This window comes from Nicotiana sylvestris, chromosome 5, assembly GCF_000393655.2.
Source record: "Nicotiana sylvestris chromosome 5, ASM39365v2, whole genome shotgun sequence".
NCBI lineage: Eukaryota > Viridiplantae > Streptophyta > Magnoliopsida > Solanales > Solanaceae > Nicotiana > Nicotiana sylvestris.
Genome location: NC_091061.1, coordinates 15,459,039 through 15,475,045, shown reverse-complemented (window position 1 = coordinate 15,475,045; position 16,007 = coordinate 15,459,039). Strand labels below are relative to the sequence as shown.

General features: G+C 33.6%; 1 protein-coding gene and 1 non-coding gene across 2 annotated transcripts; both read right to left on the bottom strand.

Annotated features, from left to right (window-relative positions):
* Positions 1-7,111: 7,111 nt before the first annotated feature.
* Positions 7,112-8,827, bottom strand: LOC138868303 (uncharacterized). The gene is made up of 3 exons (XM_070145848.1): positions 8,443-8,827; positions 7,672-8,018; positions 7,112-7,555 (listed from the first exon to the last, which is right to left on the bottom strand). Exons 1-3 carry the CDS (start codon positions 8,825-8,827, stop codon positions 7,112-7,114), a joined length of 1,176 nt encoding a protein of 391 aa, XP_070001949.1.
* A 6,521-nt stretch (positions 8,828-15,348) lies between these two features.
* On the bottom strand, positions 15,349-15,453 carry LOC138869796 (small nucleolar RNA R71). The gene has a single exon (XR_011400049.1). It is a non-coding gene; the product is annotated as a small nucleolar RNA R71 (small nucleolar RNA).
* Between the last annotated feature and the right edge of the window lie 554 nt (positions 15,454-16,007).

Genomic DNA, 16,007 nt, shown 5'->3' with positions numbered 1-16,007 from the left:
CCAAGTCGTGCCTTGTGTACAAGGTGGATTGGAAGGTGTTCCATCACATCAAAAAACCCACATGAAAATATCTTTTCCATCTTACTAGAAGTTACATGAATGTTCTGATCCATCCGGAGTAGGTTTTCTTCCCTTAATGTGGTAGAACACAAGTCTTTGAAAAACAAACTAATCTCTATGGGTTTCCAAATTCTTTTAGGCAAACCGCAAAATGCAATAGGCACTAAGGTCTCCATGAAAACATGACAATCATGACTTTTCAAATGGCTCAACTTCCCTACCTCCATATCTACTTTTTTTCCAAGATTCGACGCATAACCCTCAAGCATCTTCAATTTCATAACCCAATCACAAATTTGCCGTCTTTCCTCCAAAGTGAATGTGTAACTTAATTTGGGCTTGAACACCTTACCATTGTTTGTTGTCTGCAAGTATAATTCAGGCCATCTGCAATATTCTTGTAAGTCCATTCTAGCCTTCTGGTTATCCTTTGTCTTACCTTTAACATCTATCACTGTGTTGAACAAATTATCAAAATAATTTTTCTCAATATGCATGAGATCAAGGTTGTGACGGAGAAGATTATCCTTCCAATAAGGCAACTCCCAAAATATACTCTGTTTCGTCCAATTATGAGTAACACCATATCGTGGGAATCTATAAGGGGGAGTTTCAGTAACTTTACTGAAATTCTGGACGCTCTCCCAAATTTCCTCACCTGAAAGTATCGGAGGTGGAGAATCATATTCCATTTTATTCTTTTTGAATGTATTTTCATCCTTCTAAACTCATGATCATGAGGCAAGAATTGACGATGACAATCAAACCATGATTGCTTTCGGCCATGTTTCAAAGTGAACACTTTACTATTTTCTATGCAGTAAGGACAAGCTAGCTTCCCAGCAGTCATCTACCCAGACAACATTCCATACGTAGGAAAATCGTTAATAGTCCACATTAAATTAGCACGTAAATTGAAATTCTTTCGGGACGGGCTAAGAGCCCATTTGGATTAGCTGATTATAAAGAGTTGATAAGCTTGAAGTGATGAAAAATATTTTAAGTGCTGAAACTAATTTTTAAATAAGCATTTACGCATTTGGATAGACATGTTGAAACTGATAATAAGTATTAGATATATTTGGTAGAAAAATATTGATAAGCTGTTCTACTATTTAAATGACTAAAATACCCTTAAAAAGTTTACAAAAAATTATAAATTAAAAAGTTTCTTTATAAAGAAAATGATGAACAATGAATATAGAATGAAGGAAAAAGTTAAGAAATTTATTTTGGAAAAAAAGATTTTGTGTCAGTAATAGTAGCTATACGTTCAAGATGCAGAAGAATATTTTTATGAACGTACTTGGATTGAGTTTAAATTTGGAATTTTTACATTCCTATGCCATATCGGAAACTATATTACCCTCAATGTTTAAGGTTTGATATAATTACATTTAGTATACCTAATTATCAATACTATACCATAAGGTGTTTTAACTGTACATTAATTGTACCATATATCACTCCTAAATTAATGGTACCGTATATTCCTCCAATTCCCCCCTCCCCCCACGTTTCTCTCTCCCAAACCCACACCCTCACCCACGTATCACCCCACACCTACGTTTCAAACCATTATTCCCTCTGCTAAAACCAGAGAAACATATGTAACCCCCTACCATTAACGTCCAAAATCAAGTTTTTTCTTCTACAACTAGTCAAAATTGAAGTCAAATCTTCAAAGTTCATACACATATTTACCTTCAGCTTCAAAATTTCTCAATGAAGAAGAACAAACCTTCAAAGCACAGCCCTAAAAAAGCTCTAGAAGCTGATATACCTTCTTTCGATTTGGGTGTATTATCACCACATTCACCCAAAAAGCAAGGGAAATATGCACATGCAATTGTAGATATGAAGCATAGTCTTTCACCGCGTCAAATCAGGGCTGAAGCTAGAACTAAACAGAAACATGATTTCGATGCTGGAGAATCTTTGAAGCCAATCAAACAAGCGGATAGGAAACGAAAAGAGATAGTGTTCGATGATGATTTTGTAGAAGATGTGCCTATCAGTAAACCTGGAAAGAAAGAGAAGGTGGCTCCCAGTGCAAAAACTCTCAAAAAGAAGAAAAATTCGAAAAAGCCCGTAGTGTTAAATCTCCTAAAAATGTTCGAAAACAATCATTGGTGAAGGTAAGAATTTAGTAATATCTTCACTAGTTATTTCGCTTGTTTTAGTTGTTAAAAATCTACATAATCTGTGTTGTTTTTGCTTTGTAGATTTTTTGTAGAAATATTGTATATAAATTGCAAATGTATCTATGTTTTTTAAGTACTGAATTAATGTGCGATTATTTGTCTTAATTTTGAAGATTAATTGTAGATTTGTTGATATGTTTAAAATTGTTGATATTTTGTATATTTTTGAAGTTATTTTGTAGATAAAATGCAAATGTATCTATGTTTTTTAATCACTGTATTAATGTTAGATTATATTTTTTGAATTTTGCAGAATGGACATTTTTTTGCATCCCATAATGTTGATTATGGGGTGTTTAGATTCTAGACATTATGTGATCCTATAGCCAAATTAAAGCGCTTTTGTCTCCAAATGGTTTGAAGCTATTCAAGAAGACATGCTTTGGTTATTTACTATCATGTCCCAATTTATGAATGCAAAATCAAGCTATTCATCTTCTTATGAAGTATGAATTGAATTCATCCGATGCTTCCTATTTTTCAGCTGAGTTAAAAGGTGAGAGGTTAAATTTTGGATTGAGAGAGTTTGCACTAATAACTGGCCTTAGATGTCATACCGAGGTGACAGACTTTGGTTACACTCCTAATTATGTCAGTAAGATAATGAGCAGTTACTTTTCAAACAAGGTAAAAGTGGAGAAGACATACCTAAAACAGATAATAACCAACAAAAGTTGGGTAAATGATGAGGATGCAGTAAAGTTATGTATTCTATATCTTATAAAATTCTTCATTTGTCCTTCAGAGAGAAACCATATTGGGTTAGTACATCATTTTAGGTTTTATTTGGTGGAATCCGGTCAGTACAAGTCATTTCCATGGGGTATTCAATCTTATAGACAGTTGATTGAATCAGTTAGGCACATGCTAAATCCTTTCGTTCATTCTTATTTCATTCGAGGATTCCCACTAGCCATGCAAGTATGGGTGTATGAGTGTTGCTCCTCCATCAACATTGATATAGCTACAAGGATTTCTAATTCAATCCCTCGCATACTTAATTGGTCAGCTAGTAAGGGTCAAATTTGGTTAACTGTAATTGAAAACAGAATGATCAAGCCTGAATGGATGAAGGTAAATGATTTTTATTTATGATAATACAATTTACCTACAAAATATCTACAATTTGTATATATATCCTACCTTAATCAAGCTAATTTATTTTTTTCATCATTCAGTTCACCAACATAAATGAATCACCTGAAGAGCTTTCAGTGATGTCTTTGCCTGATAAAGTTGAGTACATAATTGAAGAGGTTGAACGTGTTTCTGAGGATCCAAAAGTTGATGCTCCTCCATTGGAACCCAAAGAATCAATTGGAAAAGAGGAAAATGAGTCTATTCTTCGTAAAATAAGAAAGTTAAAAAAAGGCGTTGAGAAGGTAACATGTATTCCTAAACAACATTGTGATGTATATATAATAGTGCATCTGTTTTAATGTATTTTATGACATATTTATGAAGTTAACTATGTATTTTTTTAATTATGTAGGTCTATGAAAAGCTTGAAGATTTTAGGAAAGATGTATTTGAAGAACTAGGTAGCCTTCAAGACCTAATAAAGGAGCCAGTCAAGACTGTTTTGCAGGTGATAAACAGTCCAAATGATCAAATTGATGCAAAGGTAACATTTGAATTTTAATCCTATTAACAAAACTATTTATGTCACCTATAAAATATATATCCTAACTAATATAAAACTTTCAGTTTGCTGGGAGTTCAACCAAAAATACTGACCAACCAAAAGATAAGAACAATCAACAATTTCAGTTCAATAGTGGTGAACCAGTGCAGGTCAGTCCCAGCAAAACAGGTATCTACAATATATCTCCAGTTTATCTACAATTATCCACAAAATATCTACACAATATCTATAAGTTATCTACAACATAACTACAATTTGTCTATATTATATATACACAATATATACAAATAAATCTAGCATATTGGCACAGCTTTACAGATTTATGTAGATCTTATAACACACATACATATCTTCATAAATTGTCAAGCCAATACTATCCAGTATGATTTAACATTTTTAATGAAAAAAACAGAACATGTTGAAGGTGCACTTGGTGAAGAAAATCATCCAGCACGTGTTGATTTATATACACATTTTGAAGTAGCAGTTGATGAAGAGAATGCAGGTATGAAATTGTATTCAGAGATATTTTCTTTATGTTTTAATATTTTTACCATTCTATTAAGTTAAATATACATGGTGTTACATAGAGGGAAGATATGCATTCACAATCTCCAATTCAAGGAGTGACAGTAGCAGTTGAAAGAGAACAACAGAATCCGAAAAATGAAAATGTAGGTGAAGAGGCAGAGTATGTGAATGTAGGTCATTCAGAAGACTCCGGAGGTGAGAAGAAGGAGGTTACGCTTGATGATTTCAAGCTGCCTGATAACTCATCCCAGTTGGTTAAGTTCGGAGAGCCTATACAAGATGAAACAACACCCGTGCATCAAGGTAGAACAAGGCAGCCGGGAAAGCATGCCCGATCACCATTTCTTCCTTTATACAATTCTGGTGGCAGCACCTCGGTTGGACCTCAAATTTTTTACCTCAAACACCCATTTACTAGTGTTATTGGTCACAATGTAGACCCTGAGTTGTTGGATCAATTCCACAAGTGGTTATACCACGGTACCGACACAGGTCCAAAGAGGTTAGGTTGCACAATTTGACACTTTTATTCAAGTATTCATCTTTTACACATCCACTTCATGCAACATTTTTATTTTAATTTCTATTTGTTTATATAGGAGGAAGGCTCGGTATTCTATAAAGGACAACCAAATTAAGCCATGGTTGGATCTTGGAGTAGAAAAGGTTGACAAAAAGGAGTGGTTCTTTTCCCTGGAACACCCAGGATAAGTCCTCAATGACTCGGTAAGATTCAATGTATTTGATTTGTAGATATTTTGTAGATAATTTGTACTTTCATTGTAGATGCTTTGTATTCTGTTTGTAGATGAATTGTAGTTATTTTGTAGTTTTGTGTAAATTATTTGAAGATAACTTGTAGTATAAATGCAATATATTTTTGTTGAAACACATTAATGTTATAATGTATTACTTGAAGAAAAGAGGCAAGTATAGCCCCCACAACAAGACCAAGTTTATTACAATAGATTGTTTGTTCAAGATTAGGATTGATCAAATCTATGAAAAGTTCCAAAATTCTCCTCAAGAAAAGAAGTTTTCTGTTGTCAAACCCCGGGACGTTGTAGAAGAATATATATTGGGGTATAGACTACTCACAAATATTGCATGGGATGAAGTTGATTATGTCATCATGCCCGTCAACATTGTAGAAAAATTTCACTGGGTGTTGGTTGTTTTTGACATTGCAGAAAGGTGTCTTTATGCGTATGATTCCATGGTCTCTTCACGCAATTACCCTATTGTTGAATCTTATGTCGACAAGTTTTTTGTTATTATCCCTTGTATTTGTCATGCACCGATTTTTATGGGAAACGTAAAGACATCAACTTCAAGAATACAAAGGCATACATTGAGAAACCTGTTACCGACCCTCTTAACATTCAGTTGATCGTCGGAGAGATACCACAGCAAAAAGAAGGATCACTGTAATAAAAATCTTCTTTTTCTATATATTTAACCCTTTTATTTTCTGATGGTTTGGTAAATATTGACATTTTTTTAATCTTTTGCAGCGATTGTGGTGTATTTGTTGCTGCCTTTGCAGAGTATGTTAGTCTTGGAGAGTTATCAATTCCGGCAGAAGACCTTTCTGATATTGACCAACACCGTAGACGCTATGGAGCGCTACTTTGGGACTATGCTAGAAAGAAGCAGGAGCATTGGGCAATTGGTGATAGTGAGGTGACAGGCAAATTGGCAAGGAAAAAAGGTGCACCAGCTTTGAATGAGAAAATACGAGTCCAGAGGAAGAAGAAGTAGTTATAATGTTTTGTATGGAAGATGTAGTACAATTGTTTAGTTGATGCTAGTTTAGAAGAAAGATGGTAGACACGTTTTTGAACAATTTTTGTTGTTTTAATTGTAGCAGACTTGCACTACAATTATAGTAGCTTTTGTTTCTTTTTTCTTATCCAGTATAGTAGTTCAAATGAAAACATTCTGTTAGTTTTATATTCACTTGTTAATCTTTACAGTACTTGATCTTCATTATTTTTAGCATATAAATTCTTTCCAACTGAATTTTTATACAGTTATTCTGTCAACGGAAAAATATGTAGTTATTTTGTTGTTTTTTTGTAGATAAAGTGTAAAAATCAGTAACTAAACATTTTGTTGCTTTTAAATTCAACTTGTTGAATGTATAAAGTATCTGATCTACATTATTTTCACCATATAACTTCTTTATACCTGAATTATAATCTAGCTATTATGTCAGCTACAGATATTATAGTTTTTTTGTAGTTGTCTTTGTATATAATTTGTAGATTATATGTAACAGTGTGTTTTATTTCTATTATATTCATTTGTTGAATGTAAACAATACTTCATCTACAATATTTTAAGTTTTTAACTACTTTCCTACTGATTTATAATGTAGATACTCTATAAATTCCTGTTAATGTATTTTTTTTTGTAGTTTTATTGTAGATAAACTGCAAAAACACATTAACAATTGTGTAAAGGATTCCAGAGATAGTAAAAAAGTTGTAGATTATATATATAGAAACCATTCATAAACAAATCACTCCATGAAAGTATTATCTCAATACAGAAAAATCCTAACTAACTACATTATGATCTTAAAAAACCTCAACAATTACACATCAAAATTTGTTATCCAGAACTAACCAACAATTTTTATGAAATATTCTGTTAACTACATAAAATTTTATTTCTTTTTGGGTGCATTCTTGCAAGATCTTTTGTCATGCCCTTCTCCTCCACAGTTGCCGCATGAAACCTTGTACTTCTTTGAATTTATTTCATAATATGTTTTGTATCTTTCTTTTTGAGGTCTTCCTGGCTGCCTTTTCCCTCCTTTAGGTGGATTTACTACTTCTTCAGTTATATGTTGTGGCACATTCCATTTGCTTTCATTAGGCAAGGAATTTACTGGTATTTCATAAGTACGCAAGAGGTTCGCCCTTGTGTAATAAGGAGAACAATATTGTTCAAAAGACTCATCTCTGTGTCTTAAAGTATCCAAAGCATGTGGACAAGGAAGTTTGTCAAGCTGAAATTGCCCACAACTACATCCCTTCTTTTCAAGACAAACAATATAGCGCCTCATACCATCTAGTACTGTATGGATGTAGTCTGTTGAAGCCCTCACCTACGATTACATTACAAACAAAAAACAATTCATCTATGGTTAAACTCAAACTATATACAAAATATCTACATTGTTCTGTATGAATTAATTTGATTCAATAAATAATCAGATCTTACTCTAAGCTTGTACGACAATGTTCTGTTGTCATCCAACTCTTTGTTGAATTTGAACCCAAGGTATGTGAATGTACCATTTACTTTCAATAACTTTTCCTTCGTCCAACGTTCAAGAAGGGTCCTCATATACTCTAATAGTTCTACTATCGACAACTCTCTTGCATATTTTATTACAGCATTCAATGACTCTGCAATGTTTGATGTCATAGTCCAAGTTCTGTTCACCATAGCATGTACTCGAGACCATCTATGATAGCCAATATCGTATAAGTATGCTTTAACACGGGGGTCAATCTCTTCAATCTTTGACATCCTTTCACTAAATTCATCAAGGGTGTATGACCGTGCTGTGGCAAAGTATAATTCACTTAACTTAAGATGTCCTTTCTTGAATTTTGCCCGTATATTTGTCCAAATATGTCACATGCAAGAATAATATGGCATGCTGGGATAAACAATAGATGTTGCCTTCAAGATACTCTCATTCTGATCCGAAACAACACACATATTTGGTCTTTCATCATATGCGAGTTTGAATTGCTCAAAAAACCACTTTCATGATGCGTCATTCTCTGAATCAACAACAACATATGCCAATGGTAATATGGTACCTACATTATGTGACAAAAAGCAATTAATTGGCTACAGAAAAAATGCAGAAGAAGACATACATATACAAACTACAACTTTTTTACAATATATCTACAATAAATCTGCAAGTACTACAAAAGACATACAGGCTATAATATTTCTACAATAAAACTTCAATACTTGTTGCATCCATTGTACTAGCTGTTAGTATTATTTTCCTGTATGCTGACTTTAAAAAGGTCCCATCAACTACTACAACTGGCCTACAATATTCCCAACCACTGATTGACGTAAAAATCGCAACAAATACATACAAGAAGCAGTCATCGTCCGTCTTCTTCAATTTAACTACAGACCCCGGATAAATCTTCTCTAGAATATACAAATAACTAGGCAATTTGCTGTAGGAGTCAGCAGGATGACCTCTCAAAAATTGTAAAGCTTTTTCCTTTGCTCTCCAAGCTTGCATGTAGGTTAGATTCACGCCGTGTTCAGACAACATGTCAAATTGTATGTCTTTTGGAGTGTCAATTGTCTTAGGATCAGAATATTTTGGAATAACCATGCTACCAACTACATGGCAGTAGGTTTGCGTTGTATGAATGTATTGTCCATTAAAGAGCACGTGTGCTGGCTATTGAAATTTCTGACCTTGAACATTATAGAATCATTTATGCTCGTTACCTTGAAGTGCCATGTACAGTTTTTACCAATACATATCAGCCAGTAGCTACAAAATAAATGCAATTTAAACACTGGTTTAAAATGTAGATTTAAAAAGAAAAAAAAACAGTTTTAGCTTAAATGATCACATTATACAATCTATATACAACATAACTACAATTCATCTACAATTCTGATAAACATTATCACAAGAAAAAACTTAAGAAGTAAAAAATTACAAATTAACTACAAAATTAAAGAAATAATGATCTTTGACCATTCATATGTTCATACCTTCTAACACTAGATCTTTTAACCCTGAATTGGAACTTGTGCATGACAGAATAGTGCTTCATTGTAGTTGCAATTGTTTCCTTGTCTTGGTATACTTGTCCTACTTCAATAGAACTTGGTGTACTATCTGTTATTATTATACTTTCATATTCCTCTATAACGGGAGATGTTGGCTTATCAAGTAACTTTAGTATTCCAGACGAACCTGCATGAAAATAAATATAAATACTGTTATAAACAGTTTGTATAAATTTTGTAGATAATTTATAGAAAGGTTGAAATTCTGTATTTCATATTAATTTTTCAAACGATATGTAGTTTATTGTAGAATAAATGTAGAAATTTTGTAGATATTATGAAAATCCATACTGAAATATATTTACTCTGACATGTAGTTTATTTGTAGATAAAATATAGATAAAGTGTAGTACATTGACATACAACCAGAATTTGATGGAAAAATTAACATCACACACCTGCAGTTGTGTTCTCATTGGTGATACTCAATTCCATATTGAAATTGCGAACAGTTATACATTGCGGATATGATCCTAAGTTTTTGTTTTCCTTTTTCATCTCCATGTATACACGAACACCCATATCGTTCCTAATTTCCATTGGAGGACAATGCTCGTTGACAATGTATTTGATTTCTATAATTTTTTCGGATGTGTCGATCATTAATTGTTGTGCTATTGTAGAAATCAATAGATTATAACTCGCATCCTCATCGACTACAATGCCATCGACCTGAAATTCTCTAAATCTCCCATAGCTATCCCAATTCCCATTCAGTTGTAGCATAATTGAGATTTTGGACATAATTGCGTTTGTTGCAGAAGAATTTTAGAAGATTTAGTCGGTTTTGATTTGTGAAATCAGAAAAAAGCTTGAAACAGAGTGTATCGCAAAAACAGAGTATGGAAACTTTGAAACGAAGCCGACGATAATTATGAATATGCGTGATTTGCGTTGGGGAAGATCTGGAAGAATATTTAATTCCCCAAGTTTAGAGCGCCTAAATAAGGAATCCTACTGCTACAATAATTTCTTATTTAATGTATTGTCTATATGTTGTAGAAATATTATTAGCATGAACATATTTGGTAATATGTAAACTATGAACATATTTGGTAATATAGTTTCATATGTGGTATATGAACAAAAATTTCCCTTTAAATTTTTATGTACTGATAACGAAAAATATTTACACAACAAGATCACCTGTAAGGTAATTATCGATCAATATTTATGATATACGTTAACTGGAACCTACTAAAAATAGTACCTAAAAAACGTGTCATCATATGTCAAATTTCATGGATTGTGTAATTTTATTTTAAATCGTCAGTGCATATACCTATATTTGGATTTAGTCATCTCACCGATAAACAGTTCATTCAATTCAGATGTACATTGACTTAATCTAAAAGTAAGCATATTCAGTGTTTTATTCTCCTAGCAAAGTGCAAACAACGACGGTCAAGTTATTCCAGCACTTCTTTTAATATATATTTCAAACATGTAAATAATCTTAAGTCAACATCAATTTATTCGGTTCCATACTTAATTCCAAAAAGATAATGCTGCTCCTAGTACGTATACATAGTGATTAGGGTTATACAAAAAAAAATCGACAAACCGCACCAATTCGATAATTCGAGAAAAAAAAACCTGACTATGGTTTGGTTTGATTTGATTTGGTCTTGGAAAAAAAAATCCGACCATAATTGGTTTGGTTTGGTTTTAACTAAAGAAAGTCAAACTGAAACCAAATCAACCCGACATTACATATATAGAAATTTTAAATATATTTAATATATAAATTTACTTATTATGATGTAATTTATAAATATTTCTTAATAAATTTCATAATTTTATCTTTTAAGGTATTATTTCAAGATTGGACTTAGAACTTTTGAATGCTCCAATAAGTTTTATATCCATAAAAATTAATAGTAAATTAAATAATGCTAACAAAAGTCCAAACCAAAATCAAATCAATACTAATGCTAACAAAAGACATTCAATTCAATACTACGAACGGGAATGTATTGAATATCTATTTTTTGTTTTGCAATAATTTAGATAAAAATGCATAACCTATTTTTATTTTTTCTTTAGCGTTTAGTCATGTAATTAATACTCCCTTATTAGTCTACTTATTTTAGCATGACATAGTACTTTTAGATTATGTTTATTTTTATTATGGCATTTTAATTAGCAATATTTATATTACATAATTTTATTATCTTTATTGTTGAATATTTTAGGATAATATCATGACACATCTCATATTTTGTATTATTTTCTTGAAAAATAATTTATATAGTTGTATCTTACTAGGATTAAAGAAATATTTTAAGCACAATTTATATGTTTTGTTCTACCAAGATTTTACCGGGAAAAAACTCGAAAAAATCGAAAACCCGAGAAAACCCCGAGAAAAACCGAGAGCGAAAAATCCGAGTTTTATTGGTTTGGTTTAGTCTTTAGATTTAATAACCCGACACAATTGGTTTGGTTTGATAATTGTAAAATCCGAACCAACCCGACCTATGTACACCACTAATAGTGATGTTAGAAAAATGTGGCTATATGGAACCCACTAGTCACAGGTGACCTACAATATGATAATATCGACGATCGGTGCGCCCAGAGGCGGATTCAAGATTTATATTTCATGTGTTCAATTTTTAATATTTTTAGCATTAAACTCATTGTACTATTAAAATTATGGGTTTATGTGTTATAAGATTTATTGAAATTTTTACATATGTATCTATACTATGTATCAAAAGTTATGAGTTCAAGAAAATGGGACACTTTGTGATTCCCAATAAGTGGAAATTTAACTAGAGAAGGTTCTATATAAAACGAAACCTGAGTCAAGAAATCTTGGTCAACGAATGAGAAGGAAAATATAAGAAAACTAAGACAAACAACGTTATAACTTGGTAATTACTACTCATTTTTAAACCTAGGAAATGTTATTATGTGTTTACCTCGAAAAATGGGTAACAATTAAATATAATTTGTGGTTTTAAAAATATGTGATTTATTCTAATACTAGTGAATATATGAATAATATTAAGTGTAAGTAAGAAGAATTGATGAACCAAACCAGTGCTGCTATAACAATATGAGGACCTCGAGCTTGACTCTCTTGGGGGCCTCGAGGTCAGCTAAGAATAATAAAATATGAATAAAGTAAAAGCAATAAAGCTGAAGAACACTTTTTGAGCATGTTAAACAAGAAAAGCAGAGAAGAATATTCTATTGCAATCAATAATGTGTGATTCTCCTACAAAATGATAGGGGGTCCCCTTTATATAGGAAGAGAAAACCCCAATATAATACATTCCTAGTTGTAGCAAAGAATCCTATTGATACAACTGTATAACAACCTAGTACGAACCTGTACCATTTCATACATATCTTATCCTTTAATATGCCCTGATCCACGTGTCGTTGAGAGATTCCCGCTCTTTCTTGATTGCCCTAAAAAATATACTGCCCTCGATATAGGTTGTGCCAGGCCTTCGAGCTGCTTCCTCGAGGTGTGTGTCCTTTAACCAGATCCGACCCCTGCTCCGAGTAGCCCGGACTCGGACTTGTAACCAAATTCAATGCTACAAAATCGGGCTTCTTAGTTGTGACCATATACATTATGGACGTCTGAGAATTTATGTACTACTTGACAAGAGAGATACAATATAGCATTGATAAATTAATTAATCTACCACGAACAGTTGCCGGCCAATTATTGATATCAAAAGTGTGGAATATGTATGTGATTTTATATTAGTATGTAGAAGTTTAGTCTACGTCAAAAATCGGCCATATACACGTAGGGGAATAATTTATGGAAGCAAACTCACTACCATGCAAGTACGTGAAATATTGAATTACCCTGGTCTTAGCTTAGTGTCAACATGAATGATGCTTTTAGAGTTATATGTATAAATATATATGACCTAAAAAATTATCAAATAAACCAAAATTAATTGTAAAATAAACTTTTATACAATATCAATCCATCATACAAGTAGGGGACAACACATTTTCCAACTTTTAATACACGCAAAAGTAGGCAAAAGACCAACAAGGCATTGGTCTTAAATACAACAAAACTTTAGTACATTTTATATTAACAACAAATATAATTAACGTAACATTTTACACCTCCGGTTCACAATAAGTGTTCAATTTGCTTTTAGCACGCCCATTAAGAAAATACTAAATTCTATACAAAAATACCTACTAATGTTTAGCTTAAAATATATATATTTTTATGTATATCGCCTCATATCTTACTCTTGTTTCGTGAATTTGGGATGTTAAATGCTATGAATTATATTAATTTGAAGTGTTTTTACTTGTAGAAATGGTTCGGGAGCAATTGGGGGCAAAACATGCAAGATTTGAAGCTAAAACAAACATAATCGGAAAAGGAAGCCAGTTAGGCGCCACAGGCAGCGCCTAGTGCCACCTATGGCGCCAAAAATAGTATGCACAAATTTGGGGGCGCTGTGGAGGGCGCCGGGCTGGGCGCCGATGACGCGAATTGTGTCCTATTTCGCTCGGGACACGGTTTATTCGACCCTAGACTTATCCAACACGTATAAAAGGAAGACTAAGCCTAATTTTGGAGGGGGAGACGCACTTTGGAGCAAAAAATACACGCAAGAAACATTGAGGAGCAAGAACATCTCGGAATTCTTCATCTTTTCTAGTATTTTCAATTAATCAAAACTTATGCAATTGTTTGATTACATCATGAGTGGCTAAACACCCATTGTTCTGGGGTTGTGATTTAGCCATGAATATTGTTGTTTGATATTAGCTTGACCTTGATTATAATTCACCAATATATGATTGTTTCTTCAATTCTGTGTTTAATTGCTTAATTGTCTGGCCAGCAGTTAGGTTCTATTTACTATCTATGCTATGCTTGGAAAAGCCGTATTTAGATTAGAGAAGAATTGAAGAGAGCACGATCTTAACCTTCAGGTGGAGCGGATTTGTGGTTAGGATAGGAATATACCTAGTCACCGTGCTTAATTAAATATCGTGATATTAATGCGTTCTTAATAGATTGATTTCATAGGAATATAGGCGTTAATCTGTTGAGAATAGGTGAGTAGTACTTCAGGAGAAGGATGTGAGAGCATTTATCGATTAATTAGCAACCACGAGTGAATTATACGAAAGGGAGAGTTAATTAGAACACAATACGAATGATGAATCGATCACAACCCTGGAATATTTATCTCTATTGAATACACAACAATCAACTCATTACTTGATAATTTAGTTATTGTTTAGAATCGTATTATAATATAATCATATTATTGGACGTTGATTTTAGCTGGATTGAATAACAATTTTAGCGATTTAGTTAGTAATTTACACAAGTCCCTGTGGGTTCGACACTCAACTTATCATTATATTACTTGTCGACCACGTATACTTGCATGTGCGTTTGGGAGAAACAAGTTTTTGGCGCCGTTGCCGGGGACTTGAATATTAGCTACTTGCCAGTTTTTGCTTTAATTGTTTATTTCATCGAGTCTAACGTTACTTGATTGTTGCTCGGATCTCAGGAACTTTGATTGAATGCGTAGGGTCAGAAGACAAGATCGACTTCAAGGCTTTGATCCTGAACCTGAGAGAACATTTCACAGGAGGTTAAGGGAAGCAAGGGACACGAATAATATTCAGGCACTTGTTCAATTTCCCGTGGACATGGCAGAGGAGCAACCCATGGCTATTCAGGAGGTGGCGATGCCCAGCATTGCTAATGTCACCTCCAGTATAGTGAAGCCCAAGATCACTGGGCACTTTGAGCTGAAACAGAGCATGATCCAGCTGCTTCATGCAAACGGGCAATTTATAGGTCTTCCACACGAGGATCCACAACAACATATTCTGAACTTATTGGAGATTAGTGATACTTATATCACTAACGGGGTCACTCCAGATTATGTGAGGCTCACACTGTTTCCATTCTCTCTGTTGAGCGAGGCTAAGCAATGGCTAAAGGCAGAACCAACTAATTCAATTAAAACATGGAATGATTTGGCGAGAAAATTTCTGGCAAGGTTCTTCCCTTCAAGCAAAACTGCAAAGATCAGAAGTGAGATAGTTGCCTTTAAACAGAAAGCGGGAGAATCTTTATACTCAGCTTGGGAAAGGTTCAAGGGGCTACTCAGAGACTGTCCTCATCACAATCAGACGAATGAAGTGTTAGCTCACACTTTCATAGAAAGGCTACATTCTGAAATAAAGATCGTGGTAGATGCTACAGCTAGGGGTCAAGTGTTGGAGAAAAGCTTTGACGAGATATATGCATTATTGAACAAATTCTCCAAGAGCAATCCGGATTGGCAAAGAGAGATGGGCAGACATACAGTGCAAAAGTCTGCAGGGGTTCTTGAGTTACATGTCGTCTCAGCATTATCAGCGCAGATTTCTACACTGACCAATCAAGTCAACCAGATGAACTTGAGTATCAACAAGCAACATGTACAACATGTTCAAGCTTTTTGTGAAATATGTGGAGAGGGGCACACGAGCGACATATGCCCCGCAAACCCAGAGTCTGTCTGCTTTGTGGGTAATTCAAATAGGGGCCAAACAAACCTATATGGGAACACTTACAATCCCAAGTGGAGGAACCACCTAAACTTCTCTTGGGATGGAAACCAGGGCACTCGGAATCAATATAGGCCTCAAGCACCTCAACAACAATATATACCACCTCAGATTGAACAACAAGTGAGTCC